Source organism: Halichoeres trimaculatus, unplaced genomic scaffold (assembly GCF_033239565.1).
Source record: "Halichoeres trimaculatus isolate MK-OKI-2021-1 unplaced genomic scaffold, fHalTri1.1 fHalTri1_scaffold_20, whole genome shotgun sequence".
NCBI classification, from domain to species: domain Eukaryota; kingdom Metazoa; phylum Chordata; class Actinopteri; order Labriformes; family Labridae; genus Halichoeres; species Halichoeres trimaculatus.
In genome coordinates, this window is record NW_027437198.1 from 13,989,275 (window position 1) to 14,014,217 (window position 24,943).

Below are 24,943 nucleotides of genomic sequence, written 5' to 3' on the forward strand. Positions count from 1 at the left end.
AGTATAGTTTTAATTAGTTTTGGAGCGAGCATTCTAGTTTTTATTTAGTTTTGATTTTTGCAACAAGGCTTAGTTTTAGTTTAGTTTGTTTAGTTTTAGTTTTTTTCACACCTTATTTGTCAGGTGCAGGATTCAAAAAGGTCAGAGTAAATATTTTGTAATACTGTTAATTTTCCAGTCCAACATAGTGCTCACTGCTCAGTCAATGCTGATACTGAACTGTTGGCTGCTGCCTTCAACACAAAAAATAATATAAACTTAATACAAAAAATATATACCTAAAACATAGAAAAATAATATAAACAAAAACTATATAAAACAATATAATATGAGCTTAAATATTTAGAAACTTGGACTCTGTAGCAAGAAAGACAGACTTAAAAACAATTAAAGGCAGACTCACATGCAATTAAATTAGATGCTCTGATTCATTGCTCCACTACGTTTCATCGCAGCACAGTGCACAGCCAGTCAGTGCAGTAAACAAGCACGACCCAGTGCGTCGCTATGATGGTGCTGTGCGGCACTAACAACTGCCTAAAACTGTCATAACATTGGTTGGGAAAATGTGTCTGATTAATTTAAATCCTAAAGGCTATTAATATTGTCAGAAACTAAAGCTAAGGGGATTTTCTCTATAATTTTAGTTAGTTTCAGTTAGTTTTGTGAACACAAGATACAGTTTTAGTTTACTTATCGTTTTTGTTTTCTTTTCTAGTTTTTATTAGTTTGAGATAACTGTTTTTTTTTTATCTTAAATTTTAGTTTTTAGTTTAGTTTTAGTTAACTATTATAACCTTGGTCTGTGACCTCTCAATACATTTATTCTAGATTTGTGCGGCTTAAGTGTTGGTTCTGGGGCAATGTGGTCTAGGTAGAAAAAACATTGACATGAACCTTTCTCACATTTTCAGAGAAGACAAAAAAATTCCCACAGCTGAAACTGTGTTTTGAGAAGTCTATGGACTCTGTTTCATAATCTGGTCCAGGTGTGACCCCGTCTTGATGGACCTCCCTGCAGAAACACTTGCAGTAAAATGACCAACATTATTATTGACCCATGCAATTCTTCTCTCTTTACTGCAGATGCTTGTTTCCAATGAGAGATAAAGATGCATCCTTCAGAGGAGAAACAAAGTAGGCCGTGTTTGTGAGCAACGTTATTCATTTTATTACTTCATAAAATATACACAAATACTGTTGTAAATAAAGTGTTAAAGAACTGTACAAGATATCCGCACACAATACAGAAAGTGAAACCTCTTCCTTCTTATCTGCTCAGACCTGAAGCATCAGTTAGTGTGCTGCTGGGTCACACAGCCTGTACAATGGTAATTACACACATGATACACTGATATTTACACATCCCTGCAGTTGCATCAGTTTGTTCATTTTCTGTGACGTTTGTCATGGTTGCTGGAGGTTGAAATCCAAAAGGTGACATCAAATTATTATTGGCATTTCATTTTTACAAAGCCCTGTGTGGTGAGAGGATGACCATCGAAACAAAACAAGAAAGAAAGAGCTAAAAAAAAATACACAAAGAAAGAAGATGCTCTGATACAGATACATTAACGACAACATGTAAGATTAAAAAACAGACCAATAAAAACAGTTATAAATAAATAGAACAAACATGTTCAAAGATGACATGAAACATGTTCTAATAGCAGGGATTTACAGCCTCTCTCACACACATACACACACACTCTCACACACTCATAAACTGTCAGGTGACCCAGCTGGCACAGTAACTGTACCCCTCTGTACTCCAGATAACTGACCCAGCCTGGCTCATGTCATTAGTATGAATTTTCTGATTTACACCTAAAAACAAAGAAAGGAACACGTTTTGGATTTACATCAAAATAAAAAATATATATACAGTGAAGTAAACATTTAAAAAAGAAGAAGAGGATGTCCCCCTAAGAGCCACCCCTAAAAGATCCTGGGCCCTCCCGTGTCCTCTCATAACAAAAGAATAAAAAAGGTCACATTAAGAACTATCATAAAAACTGCAGCCACCTCTCTGAGCTCAAACGGCAGCTGTGGTCTCTGCTCAAATACACGGAGGATTCCTGAGGAGCTTCCCTCAGACTAAAGAGTGTGTCTTTGCAATATCTATGTTCATTCTTCACCTCACACCAGAGAACAGGACAGGTGAGATGATCGGTGCTGTGGGGTCAAGTGGACAGGATCAGGAAACCATCAAAAAATGAATGAAGTGCAAGCAGGCGCCATTTGCAACTTAACCAGAAGCTCTGCAACAGTTGAAACACCACGTACTGATCCTCTCTGTCCTCTACGCCCTCCTCTTCCTCCCTACGCCTGCTTCTTTTTGCAGTAATTTCTCCAAAACCCTTAAAGGAATCTCAGATCCAGCTCTGACTCAGGATGTTTTCTGGACATGATGGTAAAAGTGACTGAAAGGTTTTTCTGATAAATCTGCGCTATGACTCCAAGCTGAGCTGCAGATACATGCGTGTCTGTGATACTTTTTTTGCATCTTAATACTTGTTTTGTTCTTCACATTTGTCAGATCAGCTCTGAGGGAATGTTTGGAGCAGAGGAGAGGATGAAGGACCGTGAAGTGATTGAGGTGGACTGTCGTCTGTTGGCTCTTTATTTGTGGAGATGGCAGCCCACAGTTCAGCAAACAGAGTTCAGAAAAGAGTGCATGTTGGGTTCTGTGGCGCCCTTCTCTGGATCATTTTAGAGTTCACATCCTTTCCAAAGATCCACAAGTCCATTGGCAAACATCTTCTCATGAGACAAGGTAAAAATAAAGGAAATAAATCAAAGGAGGAGCTTACTTCGCAGCCCTGTGAGAGAAGGGGGGGGAGAGGACAGGCTGTCATTAGTTTGGTGTATCAAACAGTCAGTTTATGTTGAAACAAGTTTGATGAGGCCTCACCTGTCAGGTTTCTGTGCATGCAGAGCCAAAGACGTTTATTTTCCCATGTGCTCGAACGGCACGCTGACCTGAAACAGAGACAGTTAACCTGTCATCATCTGGACATCTGTGAATCACACTGTGTCCTCTTGATCAAGTCAGAGTTGTGTGTGTTTTCTCACCTGTGATGTGGAGATTCTTGATTGGTCGTGACGGGTGAGGTCAGAGGATGACACGTTGGCCGGAGCCCCTCGGTGGAGCCGCATGCTCACCTTCCTCTCCCTCTCTGCACGAGAAATAGCACGAGGGGACGTGTTACCTAAAACCATCACAGAATTACATCCCACCTCATTCAAACACTGTTATCAGAGTCAGGACACAAGCAGAGGTCTGACAGGGAACTTACCAGACTGCTGGACCCGTGAAGCCGGGTTCGAGATGGCCTGCTCTGGCCCGTTCCTGACTCTGTTGGCGGCTCCGGGATTGGGCCCTGGGGGAAGGCCCCGTGATGCAGACCCTCGAGGAGCCCCTCCAATCCGTTCGTCCTTATCGTCTCCTGTTCTCCTCTCCCGATCCCCGTCCTCAGCCGTCCGACTGGCCCCCTGACACACAAGATAAGACATTTAAACCTCAGCCTCACAGCAGCTGGACTCACTCTCAGCTGCTGATAGTTGTATTAAATCACTGTGGAGGGAGTTAGGAAGCTCCTGGACACAAAAACAAGCATTAGAGATACACCTTACAGTGTGTGTGAACTCACAAACTTGAGCATGTTCCAGTCAAAGACGTAGTCGTAGGAGAAACCCTGACGGTGGAAGAGATTCCTGAAGAGCTGTCGTAGGTAGGAATAGTCGGGCTTGTCGTCAAAACGGAGTGAACGACAAAAATTCAGGTACGTGGAAAACTCAGCTGGAAGAGAAACAGATGGACAGACAGAGAGGTATGAAACTCAGACAGGGAGCAAAAACACCTGATCTCCAGGGAAACAAAACACCTAGAGAGCTGATCAATGTGTAGCTGCCCCAGAGACACTTCACTCACATGGATATCCTTTGCAGAGGACCTCGATGGGCGTGGACATCTTCTTCTCACTGATTCTCTCGTACTTCTGTCTCTTGGTTGCAGCTTTGAGGCCTTGCCAGGGGAGGGAGCCCAGGTTGAAGTACATGAGGACGTAACCCAGGGACTCCAGGTCATCACGCCTGGACTGCTCTGTAGACACACAGGGAAAGAGCATGACGGGGCTATAAAACCAAAGGAGGTCCTCTCAGATCAGAAATAAACCAACAAACCCTTGACACAGGGAGTGTCAGGGACATCCATCAGGACATGAGAAGTATAAAGTATTCTGATTTTGATCTATTTTGGTTAGTCACATGATGCTGGGTCAAACTGATCCTGTGCTGTTATCTTTAAGCTAAATATTGCTCACCAATTCCAAGGTGTGTGTTGATGGAGGCATAGCGCGCCGTGCCCGTCAGGTTCTTGTTCTCCCGGTAAGGGATGTGCTGGTGTGTGCGGGCGTCACGGTACTTTTTGGCGAGGCCGAAGTCGATGATGTACACCAGGTTACCCTTCTTGCCGAGCCCCATCAGGAAGTTATCGGGCTTAACGTCCCGATGGATGAAGTTCTTGGAGTGGATGTACTCGATACGACTGATCTGAACAAGACAAGAGACACAGAGAGGAGGAGCTGTCAGGGTCACAGGAATAAGTGGTCTCAGCATCGTGGGATCATATTTTATCAGCTGTCGATCATCTCTTTGACCTCATGAAAAGTTAACCCTGAGTCACAGTACGCTGACTCAAACATCAACACATCGAGCAAACTCAGACTAAAGGGGGACAAAGAAGTACAACATGGCCCATGAAGACAGGACACAGGAAGGTGATGACTGCAGGCTGTAAGTGGAGAGACTAACACTCAGAGACTGACGCAGCATCTCTGCTGCAAGCAGAACAACGGGTGAGAGTTGTTTTCTAGAGAAGCATGTGAGCTGAAATATGTAGGCCAGCAGGGTGAGAGAAGCCAGGAGCACAGTGGACCAACAAACGTAGTGGAAACATCTCCAATCTTTACAGAAGCCTCAGGGAGTCATGTGCAGAGTTCATATGCAGAGTACACACCAACAAATAAAACCAACTGGGTCATGCACATGATCCAGAGGGACCAGAATACTGTGACTGTGCTTCCTGCTCAAAAAGAGGACTGTTCTCAGAGACAGAAGCTCATCCTGCAGTTCCTGACTCCATCAGAGGCTCTGAGCCTACCATCTGATCGGCCAGCAGCAGCACCGTCTTCAGGCTGAACTTCCGGGAGCAGAAGTTGAACAGGTCCTCCAGACTGGGTCCAAGCAGCTCCATGACCATCACATTGTAGTCTCCCTCTGCACCACACCACTTTATCGATGGGATTCCCACTGAAACACATATATACACACACACACACAGTCAGCATGAGGTCTACATGACCTCTATGTTATAATCTTCCTCCACCTTCTTTCAAATGTATGCCCCCTCTGATCTCACATTTATGCTGAATCACAGAGGTTAATTTCAATACCTTTTAAGACTTTTTTTAAAAAAACCTTTCAAAAAGTTTTAAGACCTCATCTCAATTTTAAGCTGTTGGTAGCAACCCATCTTTAGCAGTTGTGGTTTGACTTTAAATAAAAATGAGGTATAAAGCTTGAAAGAATAAATGAAACTACTGGCAGGTTTATCGACACTCCCATTCTTGTTCCCATACAACAAGTAACAGCAATTATTCACGGACAATTTGTGGAAAAAACAAGAACTTATTTCATCATTATCAAAATTTAGGAAATGTGAGATTGTGTGATTTGCTTTCCATCAGCTTCTTGTGTCCACCATCAGCACGTCATTGATGACATGTAAACAGGCGGCTCTGAGGCGATCTAGATGGACTTGCATGGTTCATTGACTGAAATCCTGCACGTCCATTTTGCCAAGCTCCAATAGCTGATAACTTTAATGGCCGAATACTTAACGGCCCCGTCAGAGGACAGTTGCTAAGAGGAAAAGAAATATTCATGGATACTTTTGGAGTCAAAGCTTGAACACCAATAAAATGTAATACCTCATAAAACCATAATTAAGACTTTTTATACTTTTTAAGGGCCTTAATTTTCCCACAATTGATTTATCAACTTTTAATACTTTTTAAGATCCCGCGGACACCCTGGATCTGCACGCCGGTCTAATGATGGATTCAGCCATGTACTCCAAACATCACTGATTTTTTCCTCCTGCACATTTTTTAAAGCAGGTTTTTAGCAGGATGCACTCCTCACCTCCACCTTGCATCATCTTGTAGAACTTGCTCTCGATGTGCAGCTGAGGGTGTTTGGTCTTCACACATTCCAGCTTGATGGCGACCTCCTCACCGGTGGCAATGTTGGCACCTGAGGAGACCAAAAAAGACACCCACAGCTGTAAGACTTAGGGCAAGAGACCCAGAACCAGGACTGTGACTGACCCAGTGTTAACATAAGAGACACATGGAAGGGTGGTTCCAGGCACAAGACTAGAGAGAGCGTACACTCACCAAGATAAATATCTCCGAAGGATCCACTCCCTATCTTTCGGCCCAGCCGGTACTTGTTCCCCACTCTCAGCTCCATGGTTGGAGTTCGTCACTGTCAAATGAGGGAGGACACGTTACAGACCGGCTGCTGCTTTAGATGTGGACTGAGGAGAGCTATCCTCCTCACATGACCATCACAGACATGTTGAACGGGCCACGTGTTGGTGTGAGAATGTAGCCTGAGCAGGGCTTGGTGATCAGCAAACAGCTGTCTGGCCTCCAGAGACACACGATTAGGTTTACTGCAGGGAGGGGGAAGGAGGGGGGAGGAGACTGAAGTAAGTTCAGTGAGAGCAGGGACAGAGGAGGAGAGCTGCAAGAGTAAACTGAGGCCTGCAGAGGTACAAGTTCCCACTTGAGAGGAAGAATAGCTGACTGACACTGACAGCGATGACCCCAGGAGCTTCAGTCTGATCTGGTTTCTGCAGAAGCTGAGGGTCCATGTTTGCAGCCTGTAGCTCATTTATCTAATCTAACTCAGCCTGCAGGGCTGAAGTTTTTAAAACTCATCCATCTCAGAGTTGTGCTGAAGTTTGCATACCTGAGCTGACAGAGAGGAGGGCATGTTGAAGCTGTTTCTCAGGAGGTAAAGGCCTGCCTCAGGTCCGCCTCTGAGTCTGTGTTAAGGCTGGCTGAAGGTGGGGTGTTGCCTGTGCCACATTTCAAAACCATCTTTTTAGTAGGGATGCACGATATTATCGGCACAATATCGGTATCGGCTGATAAAAGCTTAAAAACACGTTTATCAGCACATATGAAAATTTCTGCACAGCCGATAAGGTGCTATTCAGTTAGGATTATTATTATTTTCCATCTGAAAAATAAGCTTCTTAAATAAAATGTAGCACTTCATTTATTTGCACTGCAGAGCTCTGTCTGTCACCAGGTTGTTACAGTAGCTCTAAAATGATCAAATGCAACTTGGTTATGTTTAAAAATGCATTGTACATTTAAAGTTCATGTGATCTAAAGAAATTATTTTTCTGTATTTCAATACTGAATGTCTTGAGTTTGAAAAAATAATACATTTCTTATTTATGGTAAAATCAAATGTTTTTTGTCTTGTTTTATGTGTGTTTCTTAAACAAATAAGACCGTCACAATAAGAGTAACACATAGATTCCAGTACAGGATACACTTCGCTTTCTTTACAGTGACAAAAAACAAACAAACTTGTGATTATCGGTATCAGTATCGGCCAAAAGGGGTTTCGATATATCAACATATCGAATATCGGCAAAAATCCAATATCGTGCCTCCCCAATTTTTAGAAACCAAAAACTTGATTTACTGAGACCATATTCATGTTTTATACAGTCTAGACAGCAGGCCACTGATTGGTCGGACAGATTTTTCACTCACAGAAAAGTGAGACACAGGACGTCCTGCACAAACATACACTTCACCCCGGATGTGAGGCCTCAGACCTGACACACATGAGCAAATGAAGTAGATCTTCAGAGCTGAAGTGCACGTGATGCTGGGCAGGATCATCATTTATTTAGCACTCTCTCCACCACGCCACATTGTGCAGCCACTGCAAAAGCAAGACTAAGCTCTGCACTGCTCTGAGCTGGCACTGCCAGGGGAGGGACGGCGTGAGCAGCCGCCGAGCGCTGACTGCCGTTATCTGTGTCAAGGCCCTCAGACTATTCAGTGCAATGAGCTTCGGAGTGCTACAGAGATACTCTCAGAACATCATTCAGCTGAGATGTACCTCTTCAACATTAATGCGGAAACACAGTACATAAGAAGAGCTCTGTAGAGCTGCAAGACAATCGTTCATCATGTAGAAACTCTGCAGCTACAACTATAGGGTACACTAACTGAGCAGTTTACCAAACAGGCTGCAACATCTTTCTCACTCCACATCGTCTGTAGAAGACATGAAATACTGTCAGGACAACTCACAGGATCTGCAGAAAATACTCTGACCTGCAAATCCAGTCCTCAGCCTTCATACCACCTCCATCCAACTTAAACCTAGTCATTTTAAACATCAAGCAGAAGTGAAACTTCATTAACTCTCTGGGCATGGTGGATGTAACACACAGATAGAATTGGGTTAATAAAGGTCAGGTTTCATTACACCTGGAGGACATCTCATGTGCTGCAGACAGGGACCTGCTTTAGAGAGCATCATTGCTCACATGGCTGCACATCATGAGACAATGATTAATAACTCAGTATATAGACAGTCCCATTGTAAATCACAGTGTGTTCATCTGCTTATGCTAGAAATCATGCAAAGACATGCACATGTGAATTCTGCAGAAATGTGAAGAAGACTGTCTGTATGAGGTGGAGAACACGGACGCTGATTATCTCAGCACACCTGGAAGAGTATGTAAAGATCCCAACTTTTCTGCCCCCAAAATAGTGATGCTGGAGATCAGCAATGCCCTGCTGTAAAAATATATCAACAGTAAAATCCAAGAACAAAATAAATTATCATCCAGCCTGTGTGCACATATTACTGTCTCCTGCAGAGCTCAGGTTCAAGTGCTGCAGTGATGATCTGCAGGTGAGAGGAAGTGTTGGTGAGAGGATGCCCTCTTTGTGGATCCTCGTAATCCCCTGAATGTGATTAAACCAGTTTGTTTCAGGCTGATCAAAGATATTCAGTCGGACAGAGCGCTTTCTGGAGCAGGAGATGTCCTAAAAGTGTCAGAAGTCCTCCGAAGACAGAGAAGAGGTGCTGGAGGATTTCAGTCACATGAAAACGGAGCTGAGCTACACCTCACTGTCTCCGCAGCAGCAGTCAGACAGACTCACTGAATACAACGTTAATAGAACGATAACTTGACTCTAATAAAACGTCAAACTACAGTTAATATAACGTCAAATCAGGGTTTGAAGCCGTTATCTAACGGGGACTGTGTGTGTGACAGGCTAACAGTGTTCCTCTCAGGCTGGGATGTGAAGCAGGTCAGCTGTGATTTACGATGAGACGTTATTCCAATATTCCTGCTCGAGATAAAGCACTTTTAAATAAACCCTTCAATGATGAATAAACAGCCTTAAAGATCCAGTCAGTGTAATAATGATGCTTTTAATCAACGTGTGTAGAAACACTGAGCGAAGCTTTACGTTAGTTAAATGTTAGCAGCTAAGTGTGAGCTAGTAGAAACACGGAGCAGGAAAAGGTTTTTGAATCAGGATTATTAATTTAAATCAAAGTGAGCAAAAAACGTGTTCTTATTACTTCGACACATTTAAAATACTTCAAACCGCACCCAGTTCTGTTCCGGACCAGCCTGTGGAGATAGCCTGCTCAGCCCCCTCCCCCTCCCATCTAAGCCGTGAATACGAGAGCCTGATTCGGACGAATCAGGCCCCTTTTCCCCCCTGGTTTCCCCGGCTCTCCGACCCACCACTCACCCGATACTGGGTTCGTCCGAGAGCTGCTAAGGTGGAGGTTCTGATCCGATGGTTGTCAGTCGGACAGAAGCCTTGGTAGAGGAGGATGGGGGCGGATTCTGGCGGCTCTCATTCCCTCAGCTCTTAGATGTGTCGTCGGTTGCTCTGCCTGTTGATGGTCCCTGCACAGCTCGAGCAGTACGAGCGGCCGTTCTGCGCGCCTGCCTGCCCCCCTCTTCTCCTTACTTAACAACGCGCGCTCACTACGTCGATGATGTCATCCTGTCAGAGCGCAGTCATTAAATTGAAACGTACGTCATCGCTGCGTGCGCCATACGTTTGACCATTCATCACTATTTCACTGTTTATTCTGACATGATTGTTTTTTTGATAATAATACAAATAATAATAATAACAATAATAATAATGATAATAATAATAATAATGCATTTCAGAATACTCTATTCTAACTCATTTAATAATAATAATGATAATAATAATAATAATAATCATAATAATCATGATAATAATAATAATAATAATAATAATAATAATAATAATAATAATAATAATAATAATAATAATCATGATGATGATGATGCATTTTTAATCCATTATGAGCTATCTTTGTAAGATATGTTGTACATGACCAACATTATTCGTCATCTTCAGCTTGTTTAAACAAAATTAATAAATGTGAGCAACCAGATAAGTGGAAATTAGTTTGGTGTATTATATTACATGTGAATAAACAACTGCATTACAGTATTGCATGATGAGTGAAATTATCAAGCACACTGAACTAATAATTTCAGCACTTGGGTGGGCTCTAACCTAAAAGGAGGTTTATAATATCATATTTTGTTGTAGAGAGAATCCAGCCTTCCAAATTGACCGGAACAGCAGGGAGCAGTTTCATACAGTGAGCAGTGGCTTACTGTAGCATGACGTGGGTGTTAAATAGGATTGGTTTGTGGATGTAATAAGAGGGCGACAGATGGACATGTTGGCTGCTTCTTCTATGACCCTGTCAGTGAACAGTCTGTACGCCTTTACTGAATTATTTCTCTTACCCATATTACTGCAACATGCTAAATACATGTTTCTAAACTGACCTGACTGGATTTATCTAATACATCAACAAATATAAATCCACAGTTACCATCCAAAGTTACTGAAAATGATCTTGATAAAAGAATATTTTATTGATCCTGAGGAAAATTCAGTTGTGGCAGCAACAGACCCACTACCCCACACAGCAATACACCGACCCCAGGGTGACCTCAATAAGAATGACCACAAGCAGACATTTAGAAGCCAATACTTTCATCTTTATTAATCTTGTTCTCATGTGTTTAAATAAATTTTTCCTTTGTAAAATCTCATAACGAAAACACTGAACAGGAGCGTTAAAGCCTGTCTTAATTTGAAACCAATACACAACAACAGAACATTAAAAACGTACGGTAACTCTTACTCTGCATCTGTAAACAACCCCCCCTCCCTCCCTCCCCCATCCACCCGCTGCTCCCTCCACACAGTTTGATAAGATTTGGCATGTCCATTTTTTTAACGCGTATGCCTTCAGCTCTTTGTGTCATTAAAATGTTCTTTTTTTGTTATTGCAGGTCGGACAATAAAAAAGACAAGTCTGCTAAAAAAAGAAAAACAACTTCAAATAACAGAAAAAAAAGCATTAGTGCCAATATTTCTTAACACACAGTCAGCAGTATACCGAATGCACTCAAAACATTTGTATAGACCTTCTGTATAGTAAGCAGCCTTGCCCACATTATGACAGGCAGTTACATGCACACACACATTATCCTCTCACACACAGACGCGCACACACAAACACACGCACAACAACTGTGGTGGTTTAATCCACGTACTTGGTCTCAATCTCATTCATACTCAAGTCCATATAGCGTGTTCGATACTACAAACAGTATCAACACATGGAGAAATGCAACATAGCCTCAAACTGCCAGCAATTTAACATTTATCACTGCAACAGTAACAAACATGTTCAAGAGAGAATAACAGAGAGAGAGTGCATGAGATACAACAGTAGGAGGTCAGCATTTTGAAAACAGAACAATGACATTTCAATATTTCCACTGTTCAAAAATTAAAACCATACATACAAACAAACAGAGAAAATCAACCTAAGTTAACATACACAGTAAGATACAGTTCTGTTTTCAATCAGAGCTGTTTGCATGTGTTTGGATTCGGTCTCCGTGTTTAAGGGGACGTGAATACAAAACTGCACTTAAACCTCACATCATGTAGTAGTTTGAAGTTCTCGTATACGATGAAGGTAATGCTGTTTACAGTGCCCATCTGTCTGAAGGCTTGTCTGTATTTGGTGTGTGCATGTAGATGTAAATCTGTTGAAAAGTCCCCTGTTTACTGAGCACATAGAAATCCAGTCTAGTCTTTCAGACCAACTGACTTTTCATTCTTTTCAGGTTTCAAGTCTAAGCAGTTGAAATCTTCATCTGTGGAAAAAGGCTGTATACACATTTAACAGTCCCTGCATTTGTTTATATAATAGCTTAAGTCTGGCCACAAGAATGTGTATACATGTCTCACATTTCTGCTTTAGGTGTGTGTGTGTGTGTGTGTGTGTGTGTGTGTGTGTAAGTTAAAATGATGTCTATGTCTGCACGTGTGTTACATTAATATGCATACCATGAAAGTGTGAGTGTGTGTGTGTGTGTGTGTGTGTGTGTGTGTGTGTGTGTGCTATAGTAAGTACACATGTATCCCAGTGTATGCTGTATCAGTGTCCAAACCAACACATTAAAGAAGGGAGGTGCTCCTCAGATAGAATCAGCTCCGCCCCCCAACAAGTCGCCAGGCAGCAAAGCGGCAGGGCTGTCCATTTGGTGCCTCTCCTCCATCTGTGACGCCCCCCACAGGCTGCTGCTGGGGTATCCTGTAGTCATGCCCCCCCACAGTCCAGACCTCCCAGACTCCACTCCCTCCACTCCTCCAGCTTCTCCAGCCCCGTTGGAGCCCCACTGGGAGAAAATCCCCAGCCCAGGTCCTTGGGCAGAGGAGGTTTCTGAAGAAGTGCCTGTACCATCGAGACCCTGCCAGGCAGAGCCAGAGGACCGTACATTACCAAGATCAGCCGAGCCGCTCTCCACTCCTCCTCCACTGTTTCCATTTCCACCTGAAGACGCGCCCGCTGCTGCCCGCTCATTCCCCGGGGAGCTTCCTCCACTGCTGGCCACAGCTGTGCCTGTTCCAGATGAACCCTGCGTCCCGCTGGCAGCTGCTGCTCCTGAGCTGGCCCCCTCTGCTCCTCCGGCCTGGGAATGTGCAAAATAACGAGCGACCTCTTCCTCCCCCACAAACTCAGCCAGGATGGTGGTGTTACCCAGAACACACCTGAGAGAACAGATAACCAATTAGAATGTGTTCAGCGTTAATCAATATGCGTTAGCCAGGTTCCAGGTCAACCCACATGTGAAGAGCACCCTGGGCCTTGGCTGCTTCCTGCCGGCTGCTGTATCGAATCAGAGCGCTACCCTGGGTCAGGCCAAGATGGAAGGTCAGCAGGGGGCCATGCTGCATGCAGATCGTCCTCAGCGTGGAGCCGTCAATCTGCGGAGATAGAGGATAAAAGCACGAGGAGAGCGTGTGAGTGATGAGGCAGAGCTGCTGTACAGGTCCACCAGACAAAGGTCAGATAGTTATAACAGCAGTGTTACGTGCCCACAGAACAAACCTTTAATAAGTGATGTTTTATAGATCACAGTGAAGCTCTTCCGGTCTGTCATTATGTCACAGCTCATATCAAAAACACATGCTGAGGAGGATTGCATAAAACTGATCTTTGAAACTACAACAAGTCCTCATCAGAATCAAACTGACTGTTTATGTTTCATTTCTCTCTACCTGTTGCTTCCTCACAGTCCTTACCTGAGGCGTGAGGTTGCTCAGCAGCAACCAGCAACTGCTCCTGGATGCAGCACCGTCGCTCCAAGCTGAGCCTGCACCCAGAGGAAACACAGACTTAGACAATCAGTCACAGAGAATGATTTGAGTTGACCTCTTTTCTATGAACAACTTTGGGACCTGGTTTGATAAACTTTAGTTTTAGATAATCAGAAGATGAAGATGATCCCCTCTCCTATGACGTTTAAAACATGCACAGAAATAATTCTGAATTCTAAAATCTGCACCTGGCCCAAATCGTGGCTCTTGATTCATCCCGCTCCCTCCTCCCCAGCTTCGAGCCAAACGTGGGCCTCCATTTCCCCACGGGGAGGGCGAGGCCTGCTTCTGATTGGTCAAACCGGGAGGGGGGCGTGGTAGCTGTGAGCTGTTGCGATTGGTCTTCCACAGCTTGTTTTGTCCGATGGGCTCTGGGGGCCAGCTGGGCTTGTACTCCGAGTACTTTCCTGAGGAGGAAATAAGGAGAATGAGAGAGAGAGAGAAACAGAGAGAGGGATTTTCAACAAACAGAAACAGGAGCAGAGAACTCAGGACATCTGGCTTTATAAAACAAAATGAGCCTGAATAAAACAGAGTAAACACAGCAACAGAGAACAGGTAAAGAGGGACAAAAAGTCAAAGTTTAACAGCAGGTTTAGATGAATAAACATGTGAACGTGTGAACCTGTGCTGTGTGCGTTGCTGAGGGGGCTGTCTGAGGCACTGTAGGGCCAGGCACCAGGTGAAGGCAGCGAGGTGTTGAGGGTGGGGTTTGGCCCTGCAAACATGAAATACAGAGTTATCAGAGAGAAACAGGGGATAGCAAAGACACAGATAAATGAACAGCTGCACAGCAGAGGGAGCCTGAGAGTTCCACCCAGAGTTTAACCTTTCTCCTCTTTCTGCCCATGGAGGAGCCTGAGGAGGTTTACAGATGTTTCCAGACTTAAGGATGTGTGAAACCTTACTTTTAGTGAAACTTGTTTTAGTTTAAAACAAGTTCTATGCTTTCAGATCTTCAAATCGAACCCAAATGAAAGTATTTACTAAATTCAGTCAGGTACCTATGTTGTCTCGCAGTAACTGGTGGTCGGGATCGTTAAGGTTGGGGGGTCCGGGGGAACCAAGAACACCTCCAGGAGTCATGTAGGGGTCAGACTCTGGGTCTCCGCTGCTCTGGATACCTTTCCAAGGAACACCAGGTTGAAACTCTGTCAGCAAAGAGAACAAAGAGGAACAATGAAATGAAACAGAACCCAGCATCTGCACCAGAGAACAAAAAAACATCAAAGATTCTCTGGAAGTGTGACTTTAACTCTTAAACGCCTTCAAAGAGTCAGACGCACTCACCTGGTGGCCAGCTTGATGTGGCAGGTTTGTTCCCCATCTTACTCCCAGGGGTGCGGTGCCAGTTGTCTGCAGAGCCTTGAGGAGGAATCCCCAACCCATCACTGCCCAGCATTTCATACTGGGAGTATGGGGAGCCTCCTCTCACCTTTAAAGCACTGGGTAAAGGGCCTGTGGAGCAGCACACACAAGGGGGACACAATGTGAGTGAGGGGATAAAAATGCAGGTAATACATTGATCCTACATAGTGGACTGCACCCATCCTAATGCACCAAAATGAAGGTGATCGACAAGACATCAGTCTGGTGTGTGAAGTGTCTGTGAGCTTAGCCTTTCCAAAGAGCGAAACTATTTAATGAAGAGCTCACCGTTCTTGTGGAGGGCTGTGTCAGGGGGAGATTGAGCAGGAGAGTGTCCCTCCATCATCCATTTGAAGCGGGACTGCTGTCCTCCTGTGTCCTTCATCCCTCCTATCATGGGGCCCAGCTCCAGGCCTGACAGGTTACCACCAGGAGCGAGTCCTTAAAGAGCAGAGGAGCAAACAGCCACACTGAAACGGTTCACTTCAGAGTAACCTTAGAGAAATGAATCCTAACTTTAAAGAAACAATGGGTATGAATCTAAATCAGTGAGACTCATGACGCTGAATGGGTTTTATTATCTCTACCTTTTGTAGTAGCTGTTCATGTGCAGACTTAAATTACACACAGTTCTCCAGAACCACTTCATAAAAACATCCTGTAACTAAACCCAGAGTTTCTGCTACATGTAAATAATCATGGTGAATCGCAACACCAAAATAAAAGCTGCCATGCCTTCAGAATTATGATCTTTTTCCCAGATATTTCAAATGTGAATTAAACTGTTCAGGGCTCTTTTCATGCAACCAAAATTAAAAAAAATCCTGGAGGAAACCCTGTAAACCTCCCCTCTTGTAGTTCAGCTCAAAGCGATACACATCCTGACTGGTGGACTCACCGGAGTACATCCCTTGTGTTTTGGCATGAAGGTCTGATAAGGCCCCCCCCATTCCAGGGTGCTGAAGGGGGTCCCCCATGGGCTGTTTGGTAAGGCCTCCTCCCAGGTGAGAGGGGGACAGTTTGGAGCTCCCTCCACCGGGAGCCACTCCACCCTGCTGATGCTGCCTCTGCTGCTGCAGGATAGCCATGATCCTTGCCAGCTGGAGAGAGATTCCAGAGAAGAAATCAAAGTTAGGACTCCCATCCACGACCACATGCTGCAAGAACTCATAAACGGCAGTGTCGGTGCTCACCTGCTGTGGGTCTGGCTGCTGCCGTAGAGGCTGAGGCTGAGGGAACTTCCTCTGATTCTGCAGTAGCTGCTGCTGCTGCTGCTGCTGTTGTTGAAGCAGGAGCTGACAGGCCTGAGGGTTGGTGGGTCCAGAGAGAGGTAAACAAAGAATAAACCAGTGATTCTTCACAAGGAGTGCCTATTCAAAGGCTGAGTTCAGAGTAATTCACCATGTCTCCTCCTTCCAAAGTTTCCACATTTCACTGTGATGGATTTATTTATCACCTGATGGTCGAACATCAAACCACATACCAGGTGGAACTGCTGCATCTGGGGGTAGATGTTGCTGAGCATGGCCAGCTGCTGAGGGGAAATCTGAGGGGGGAACACTCCTCCACCCACACCTCCAACGCCTCCAACACTTCCAACACCACCTACACCTCCGACTCCTCCAACCACACTGCCTCCAGGAGAGGGCATCTGCTTCAGCATGGGACCCGGCACCTGTGGTCACAGCAAACAGAAAGACAATAACAAATGGTAACTTCAGTGCAAGGGACTGTTTGAGGCTCGGTGACACAGTGAGGACTCAGGTGAGACACCTACTCTCCTTTAACACCGGTCACACAGTCAGAGACATGACAGACCTGAGCAGACAGGAACTGATGAGGCACTTGAGCACGTATCCCCTGGGAGGGGTTCATTGGATGCATGCCAGGCTGGTGCATCCCCCGAGGCTGAGGAATCCCTCCACCACTGCCAACAAACACTCCATGACCACTCATCTGGAAACAAGATAAAGACAAAAACACACAAAGTGTCCAATCAATCAAGACGTTTAATTACATGAACATCTGTTTTTCCTTAACTCGTGAGCAGAAAAACTCACACTTCATTTTCACCATCATAAAATCTCTGGAGATTCAGGAATAAGAATATGAGTAGATCTCAGAGGTTGGCCCAGAATATCTCCACTGAAATTTACATTGAGCTATATGGTTTGATACAAGCTAACATTTATCTAACTACCGCTGACCACTAAGGTGTTCTTTGAGCTAATATTTCTCAGTTGTCTGTGAAGCTGATTCACTAAACTTCAAAATCTGACTGTCCAGATTTTATTTGAGTCAATTTATTTTTTATTTTAAGTATTTCTGTGCTGTCTTACCTTGTCACTGTAGGGCCCCATATCAACAGGACCCATGTCTTTGGAACTAGGCATTCGATAACCTCCTCCACTTCTTCCTCCTCTTCTCATCTCTCCATTGTAATCATTCATTCCTCTCTTGTCTCCATCCATCTTCTTGTCAACACCCGGATCATCACCCTGAGAGTCAACAACATCATTCAATCAGCTCACACCAACTCATAACTCAAGGCCTCGTGGTGAGACATCCATCAGTGAAATGTCATTAATGTGTGCGATGGTTTACTAAATATCACAAACATCCTAACAGCTGTTTCCTGTTCACAGAAAAGCTTGAAAATCTTACCAGAAGACCCATGTTTGAGAACTGACGAGACACAGGGTTCATCCAGCCATCTCCACCTCCACCCTGTGAGGAATTGAAACACATTAAGGGGAGTTAGTTTCAACATGAGATCAGCTTTGTCTCAGTGAGAGCCAGGTGAGCTCCTCCTTTTGTCCCAGATGCTCCTCTCCTCTCCTCACCTTCATGTTGCCTCTTTTCCCCACATGGCTCTGACCCCACCCTCCAGAGTTGAAGGAGGAGCCACTCCCCTGGGATCCGGCGCTGTTCCACACTCCTCCAACACCATCATCCTCCTCATCCCAGCTGGGGTGACGGGAAGCTGAGACGGAACCTTCACCCTTCCCACCCCAGCTCTCCATGGACTTGGAGCCTGCAGAGACATCGGAGTCAAAAGTTTGTGATCATTCTGTGATAAACTTAAGGTTGCTAAGAGACAGACTCCTGTGAATCTGTACAAGGCTTCATGGAGACTTCACATAAACAAAGCGTCCCTAAAAAGCAGAGACAGTTTGATGTTTCAGAGTATTTTTGTCCATTCTTACCAGGTTTACCCAGGTTGGGTGAAGGGTTCCCCCAGCCTGTAGCTTTGCTAGGTTCATCTGGATCCCCCCAACCTGTGGCTGCTTCTGATGTCTGTCCCCATGCAGCAGTACCATTATCCACAGGCTGTGCAGCTCCTCCCCACATACCTGGAGCTGAACACGGAGGATATGAACACTTAGCATCAGAATCGGACACACAGATATTTGTTTATTATCCCTTTAAACTTTACTCAACATTTACTGAACCATCAGTGCTTCTACCAATAACTACAGGACAAGTTTACAGGATGCATGTTAGTTTCAGAACATCAGCTCACCAGCTGCTGCATTTCCAGGGTTGGTATCTCGGCCGTGCTGCCTCCTGGGTGGTTGTTGCATGCCTTGTGGAGGTTGTGGAGGCGGGGCCTGCTGGCCGTGGCCGGGGTCGTGTGCAGCACTGTTTTTATCCCACAGGTTCACATTCTTGTTATTGTAGCGGGTTGGGTCTCCCCAGGCTGAAGTGCCGTCATCGATTTCCATTTTTCTGCTAATGGATTGAGGGGACGGCTCCTCCCAGCCGCTGGGCTCCAGGGAGTCCACCCCAGCCCCTGGGATTTGGGGGATGGGGCCTGAGGTCCAGCCTGAACTTTGGTTCTGATTCTTGGATGGTGGACCTCCACCTCCAGAGCTGGAGCGGCTGTTCCAGCCTCCTTGCAGAGGCCCTGCCTGTGTCTGTGGGCCCTGTGATTGGTGCTGCTGTTGATTGGGGGCCTTCATCGGAGCCGCCTGGCTGTTTGGTATGTGTGCTGATGCTGCATGGGGCTTGGCACTCTCCCACTCTTGGTGGGATTTACCTCCCCCCACATCTCCCCCTCCCCACCCTCCTCGTTGAGACCCCCCTTCATCTAGTTTACCCCACGAGGATCCCTCATCGGAGCGGCTCCCACCTCTGGCTCGCCCGTCCCCTCCAGGTACCGGGTCTCTCTGACCCCAGTCCCCCCCCCAGCCGCTACCCTCCCCTCGTCCTCTCCCCTTCCACCCTCCTGTCCCTTTATCCTCCGCACTGTCTCCCCACCCACTACCCTGTTCTCCAAAGTCTCTCCAGCCCCCTCCCCGTCCTCCGCGGCCCCCCCATGGTTGATCTTCCGCCCCCCATCCTTTGCTCTTGCTGTCAGGTGGAGGATCCCCCCAGCCTCCAGCAGCCTTGCCCTGGCTGGTCTCCATCTCGTCCTCTGGTTTCCTCACAGAGCTGCCTGACATGTGAGGACCACAGGATGACTGAGCAGTGGTGCTGTCCCAGCCCTCTCTGGCTGAACCCGGACCAGTCTTGTGACCTCCAGCTGATGGATCATGACTCAGTGCGCTGTTGGGAAGATACGCGGGGCCAGAGCTCAGGGTAGTGTTCATGGATGCTGATGAGAAAGCAGAGGAAGTGCTCTTTTCATGCCTGTGTCCTGCTCCTCTTGAACTGTCCAGGTCCCAGGCCACATTCTGTCTGATCTGGGTCTGCCCCCAGCCCTGGTTGCACAGGACTCTGGGGTCCAGGTCAGACCTGTTGAGCATGCTGAGTAAGGCCACTTCAGCATTGGAGGTCTGCTGGGAGGACGGCTGCTCCTGCTTCTGTCCACTGTCACTTTCGTCTCCAACGCTTCCAGCTATGGACCCTCCTCCACTTGAGGACGAAGGTCTTCCTCCTCCAGAACTCCCACCCTGCCCTCCCCACTCCCCGATGCCCCCATCCCCACTTTCCATCCCTTTCTGATTGTCCCAAGCTTTTGTCATAATTGCAAACTTTGGTGAGGCAGATTCCTGCAGAGCACTGCCCCCGACAACCCCAACACCCCCACCACCACTGCTGCTGCTGCTGCTGCCCCCTTCCCCTCCTCTTCCTCCCTCTATTGCTGAGTTACTTACTCCCCCCTCTGTGCCCCCCCACTCTGCATCTGAACTGCCTCCCTCTGACGCTCCCTGAGATACCACCGTGGTATTTGAGCCACCATCGTTCCCCCTGGCCCACCCTGTCTTTCCACCCTGGCTGCCAAAGCCCCACACATTCCCTTCCTGCACCTGAGCTCCAGTCCCTCCTCCGCTCCCCCAACTGTCCGCCTGCGAGGCTCCTGCGCTGAGGTCAGAGGGCACTGCAGGTGTGGATCTCCAAGAGGAGGCAGCAGAGGAGGAAGACGAAGAGCCAGAGAGATTAGAGCTTCCTTCTCCTTCCCCTCTGGCAGGCCCATAGTCCCTTTCTTCAACACCTTCGTGATTTGGTCCTACCCCTCCTCCTGAACCTGACTCATGTTCAGAGTTTCCTAAGTGCTGCTGCTGTGGTTCTCCACCCCTGGCCCCTCCAGCTGACTCAGTGTGCTGCTGATGGAGACCAGTTTGATTCACAGATGAGAGCGAGTGAATGGTGCTGGGGGCGATGCTGGCAGAGAATGAGGACGTTGAAGTGATGGACGAATGTAGTGGAAGGCTGTCACTCGCTGAAGTGGATGTCCCGCCCTGCACCAGGGCTGGCCAGGCAGACGGGTTCATGTTGGGGTTAAAATTGGCACCAGGGACACTACTGCTGCCACTCACAGGGCTCTCCTGAGGCCCAGGAAGAAGATGGGAGACTTTGGAATTGTAAAATGCTGCAGATCCGAGCCCCGTCTCCACTTGAGAGGAGGTGGAAGAGCCCCACACGCCACCACTCGACTGGACACATTCATTAAGCGAGGAAGAGGAGGAAAGAGGAGAAGAACGAGGTGAGGAAGGATTGTCCATGTTCCCTGCTCCTCCTCCTCCTGCTGTTCCTCCCTTCTGCTGGATGTTTTTCTCACCCCATGAGGCACTACTGTTGTTGTTACCAGGGCAGTCTTGCTCCTGCATCCCTCCTCCTCCGGCCCCATCAGGACTCTGTTTGGCCCCGCCAAGGATGCTAGGCCAATCCCCCAGATCAGTCCCATCCACAATTACTTTCCCGCAGCCCTGAGAAGGGGGCAGGCTGCCAGAGCATGGCCCCCATGTGGAATTTGCATAAGTTGAAGTAGTAGTAATAGAAGAAGACGACGGAGCAGCGACACATGATGAGGATGAGGAGGAGAGGGGGGGTGAAGCAGATGATGAACCCAGGTTGGAATCTATCAGAATAGAAATATGAGATTATTTCTTTGGTTGAAGCATTAACAGAGTAAATGTTAAGTTTCATTAGAAAAAGACTTTAACTGTACAATGCACAGATTCATGACACTTTTCATTCATATCTATTGTCTGTCAGTGTTTCAAACTACCCATCAGTGTTTTCACACTTCATCCCTACAGAATGCTCACAGCTCTTCAGTTTACATGCAGATCCCTGCAGAACACAAACCTGATGGTTTCTCTAGATCTGGTAGGTGAGCTCACCTGTGCCTCCAGCTGTGTTTGCATTGGGGTTTTCTGCTCCCTGTGAGGAAAGAGGTGGAGAGGCGGGCCAACCGCTGCCTCCTGCTCCTCCTTCCCCGCCTCCTCCCCCCAGCAGCATGGAGGACAGCGGTGGCTGGCCCCGCTTCAGTAGCACTTTATGGTCCTGCTGGCAGCGAAATCTGGGTGGAACCTCTCTCGACATGTATCGCTGCTGTTGGGATGTCTGGCTTCCAGAGGGGGAGGTGGAGGGCTGTCCGTTGGCCACAGCAGTCCGCTGCTTTGCATTGTTCCCACCACCAGGAGGAACTTGTGCTGCACCCGGACTGGGGGATGGCGGGGCAAGAGGGCCAGGGCTGGGGGACGCTGAGCCTGGGGTGGCGAGTGGCTGGGAGCAGGAGGGTTTGGCTGATTCTGGCACTGAGTTACAAAAATAAACAAGTGTGTGAGTTAACTATTGATGATGTGATTGTTTCTGTTATTAAAGACCAGGAAATACTCTGAATAAAACCCTGTAACCAATGATCCAATCAGAATACAGAGTTCATTAAATTAACTGGAGCAACAAGTCAGTTTAATGTCACTCATCTACACACTTGACATTGCAGTTTAGACAGAGATATGATAAGATGGAGGAATGAATAATTATTGAATGAGGAGTACGATGGTCAAATACAGATGAAAAACATACCTTTGATTTTCTGTTCTGGCACCTGAAACACAAGAAACAGTGAGTCAGTCACACAGTGGACCAGAAACTTCCTCTGGCAAATTTCTGGAAAGAAACAGTAGAGTCTGTTTTTGGCAAAACCACCTACAACAATACACGTCCTAAGACTGGAATCTCACCATGCTTTAAGCTTTTTAACTGTAAGTGAGGAATAAACTAAAGAGACACATGTAATAATGTGAAATGAGGTGATACTGGGCAATCATCCTTAAGTTTCTTAACAGTCTTAAATTAATTTTCTATTACATTAGCTTGAATTCAACAAAAACAGACAGATCACACCGACTCCGAAAGATGTTGTTGAATGAGTGTTGAATTTTTGTTTTCTTCTTACCTTCTGAGAGGTTTCCCTTTTCTTTTTATCTTCTTTCTTCTTTTTCTTGTCTTCCATGAACTACTGATCCCTTTCCTGATTCTCCTATCTGAGAAGAAAAGCACACAATTATCTATCAACCGTTAATCGTACACTTTCATCCTCATTGCTCATAAAAACATATCACCATTTTTTTTGCAAAAATACTGTAGCTTGATGAACCATATTTGATCAGATCTTTGCTAAATATCATCCCATCCAGTTAATGTTATAGGGTTGTAATGTTAACCAGGGCCAGCCTGACAACAAGCCTGGTAGCCTAGCTTCTTTCTGCATAATTCATTAAGCAGCAGACGATTGCAATTTCAACCAACAGACACATAGGCTGCGACCAAACACAAGACGAGCTCCAACTCAGCTGTAAAAGGTCCAACTCCTATGAGATCACAACAGCTGTATGATCAACATTTAACCAACTGTTAGCACATGACATGGTGTGTCTGCTGTTGTCAAAGACGTGTTCTGACTGACTTCACACCTGCCTTTGACCCAGCTGAAAGCGATCCATTGAAATATGCAAATCTGTAACTTCTACCTGAGTCAACAGGAGCATGATTTATGGAAGGAAAAACCCACGTATAGGGCTGAGGGAAGAGTGGTTAAAAGTGGAAAAGTAATGTGATCCCATGTAGCAGAGAGCTGTAAATATGACTGGGCTCAGTGTTTCTAAGCTGCTCATAATTAACACCTTAAAGTCACAGAGTACTAATGAGCGCTAACTGGACATTAAGTGGCTTTACTTCTTCAATACATCCAAAAAAAATGCATCAGATGTCATGGACACCTGTGAGTTAGAAGTCTCTGTAGCAGTAGAACCAACAACAACCTGATTGTACTGTATGCTGTTGACAGGTTAGCAAGGAGCAAAAGAAATACTCCAGTCCATGTAAACATACTCATTAAATGTCTACATACTGGGACGTTTCCGATCAATATTTCAGATGAGTCAGTCACCCTCCTATTAACCTGTTTGGCTCCATTTGGAGTACAAACAGAAGAACATATTTCAACTGAATCACAAAGAACAATCACCCTGTTGCTCTTCAGTTTGGATAGTTTAGTCTTAACCTTAGTCCCGCCTCTGACAAGAGTAATAACCAATCATAGTTCAGGGTTTTCAGGGTGGCACCTGGGACGATCCATCAGATAACAAAGAGGGCCCGTGCCACCCCTGATCACCTTTAGGTGAACCCCCTGTAGGTGAGTGCCAAACTAATGTCAGTCGACGTCAAAGCAGGTGATAAACACTCTGCACTCACCTAGAAGACCTAGAAGCTGCAGGAAGAGACCTGTCCAATCTCTGCGCAGCTAGCTGCTGGCAGAAGGGACGTCATATGAGCTAACAACAAGCTCCTGTTTAAAACACAACGCATTAAATTATTAGCTCACATTAAAACTCAGCATGGTGCACTAAACATCTCTGACATGCCAGTGAACGGACAGAGAGCAGCCTGGTTCAACATTAGAGTCCGTCCACAGGGCCAAACCTGACGACGAACTTCAGTGACGTTTCTCCGGCAGAGCACAACAAGCGGAGCTCTGCTACAGAGGGGCCAAATGAGCTTTTTGACCTGTAAATCCAATAACTGCTCACCTTAATAACCAAAATAGGTTTTAAAAAGTGTCAGGTTGGTGTTAAATACTCACCTCGGGAATCACAGAGGACATAAAGTGCTGCTGTGCTCAAATCCTCGCAGACCAGCAGCTAGCAGGCTAGCAGCGCAGCTAGCCTAGCGAGCTAGTTCTTCGAGGCGTTGAAGAATAAACTGAATAATAAATGACATCACCGAGAAACTAAACGGAAATAGTAGAAAAAACTGAGGAAAGAAGAGTATCCTTTTCGAGCCTGCGCGGTTATCAGGCTGTAAACAGAACATGAAGAACCTCCTGATGACTGACATACGATGTTTTAGCGCTTAGTTTACTATCGGCCATTTTGCTCCTGTGTGTGAGACTCTGCGGAGCTGCAGGCTGACCACCAGGTGGCGCGCCAATCACCGCTGGACACATGACGTCATACACATGGGCAGTTAAG

The 24,943-nt window shown here is 46.0% G+C and overlaps 2 protein-coding genes across 3 annotated transcripts; both read right to left on the reverse strand.

Moving 5' to 3' along the window:
• Positions 1-1,154: 1,154 nt before the first annotated feature.
• Positions 1,155-10,145, reverse strand: LOC141809528 (casein kinase I). Of its 2 annotated transcripts, none has more exons than XM_074696598.1 (11): positions 9,882-10,145; positions 6,462-6,552; positions 6,208-6,318; positions 5,165-5,313; positions 4,326-4,554; positions 3,935-4,105; positions 3,654-3,802; positions 3,300-3,495; positions 3,076-3,179; positions 2,915-2,982; positions 1,155-2,822 (listed from the first exon to the last, which is right to left on the reverse strand). In XM_074696598.1, exons 2-10 carry the CDS (start codon positions 6,535-6,537, stop codon positions 2,950-2,952), a joined length of 1,218 nt encoding a protein of 405 aa, XP_074552699.1. In that variant the 5' UTR covers positions 6,538-6,552; positions 9,882-10,145; the 3' UTR covers positions 1,155-2,822; positions 2,915-2,949. The 2 variants fall into 2 exon arrangements, with proteins under 2 accessions (XP_074552699.1, XP_074552698.1); XM_074696597.1 differs by having other exon boundaries at positions 3,076-3,212; positions 9,882-10,144.
• Positions 10,146-12,567: 2,422 nt separating this feature from the next.
• Positions 12,568-24,872, reverse strand: LOC141809270 (trinucleotide repeat-containing gene 6B protein-like). The gene is made up of 21 exons (XM_074696226.1): positions 24,556-24,872; positions 22,870-22,957; positions 22,497-22,518; positions 21,809-22,225; positions 18,763-21,543; positions 18,446-18,598; positions 18,083-18,273; positions 17,904-17,966; positions 17,579-17,737; positions 17,058-17,195; positions 16,723-16,914; positions 16,433-16,543; positions 16,138-16,339; positions 15,528-15,680; positions 15,162-15,329; positions 14,876-15,022; positions 14,497-14,589; positions 14,060-14,278; positions 13,797-13,867; positions 13,339-13,478; positions 12,568-13,262 (listed from the first exon to the last, which is right to left on the reverse strand). Exons 2-21 carry the CDS (start codon positions 22,924-22,926, stop codon positions 12,689-12,691), a joined length of 6,051 nt encoding a protein of 2,016 aa, XP_074552327.1. The 5' UTR covers positions 22,927-22,957; positions 24,556-24,872; the 3' UTR covers positions 12,568-12,688.
• Between the last annotated feature and the right edge of the window lie 71 nt (positions 24,873-24,943).

Excerpts from the sequence above, each read along its gene's own strand:
- LOC141809270 (XM_074696226.1), bottom strand. The coding sequence starts at position 22,926 with ATGGAAGACAAGAAAAAGAAGAAAGAAGATAAAAAGAAAAGGGAAACC. Across the intron at positions 16,544-16,722 it reads AGATGCAGCAGTTCCACCTG|GCCTGTCAGCTCCTGCTTCA; the intron begins GTATGTGGTTTG and ends ACCAACCCTCAG. Across the intron at positions 15,023-15,161 it reads CACATCAAGCTGGCCACCAG|AGTTTCAACCTGGTGTTCCT; the intron begins GTGAGTGCGTCT and ends CTTTGCTGACAG.
- LOC141809528 (XM_074696597.1), bottom strand. The coding sequence starts at position 6,537 with ATGGAGCTGAGAGTGGGGAACAAGTACCGGCTGGGCCGAAAGATAGGG. Across the intron at positions 3,803-3,934 it reads CCTCTGCAAAGGATATCCAT|CTGAGTTTTCCACGTACCTG; the intron begins GTGAGTGAAGTG and ends TTTCTCTTCCAG. Across the intron at positions 3,213-3,299 it reads TTCACGGGTCCAGCAGTCTG|GTAACACGTCCCCTCGTGCT; the intron begins GTAAGTTCCCTG and ends TGATGGTTTTAG.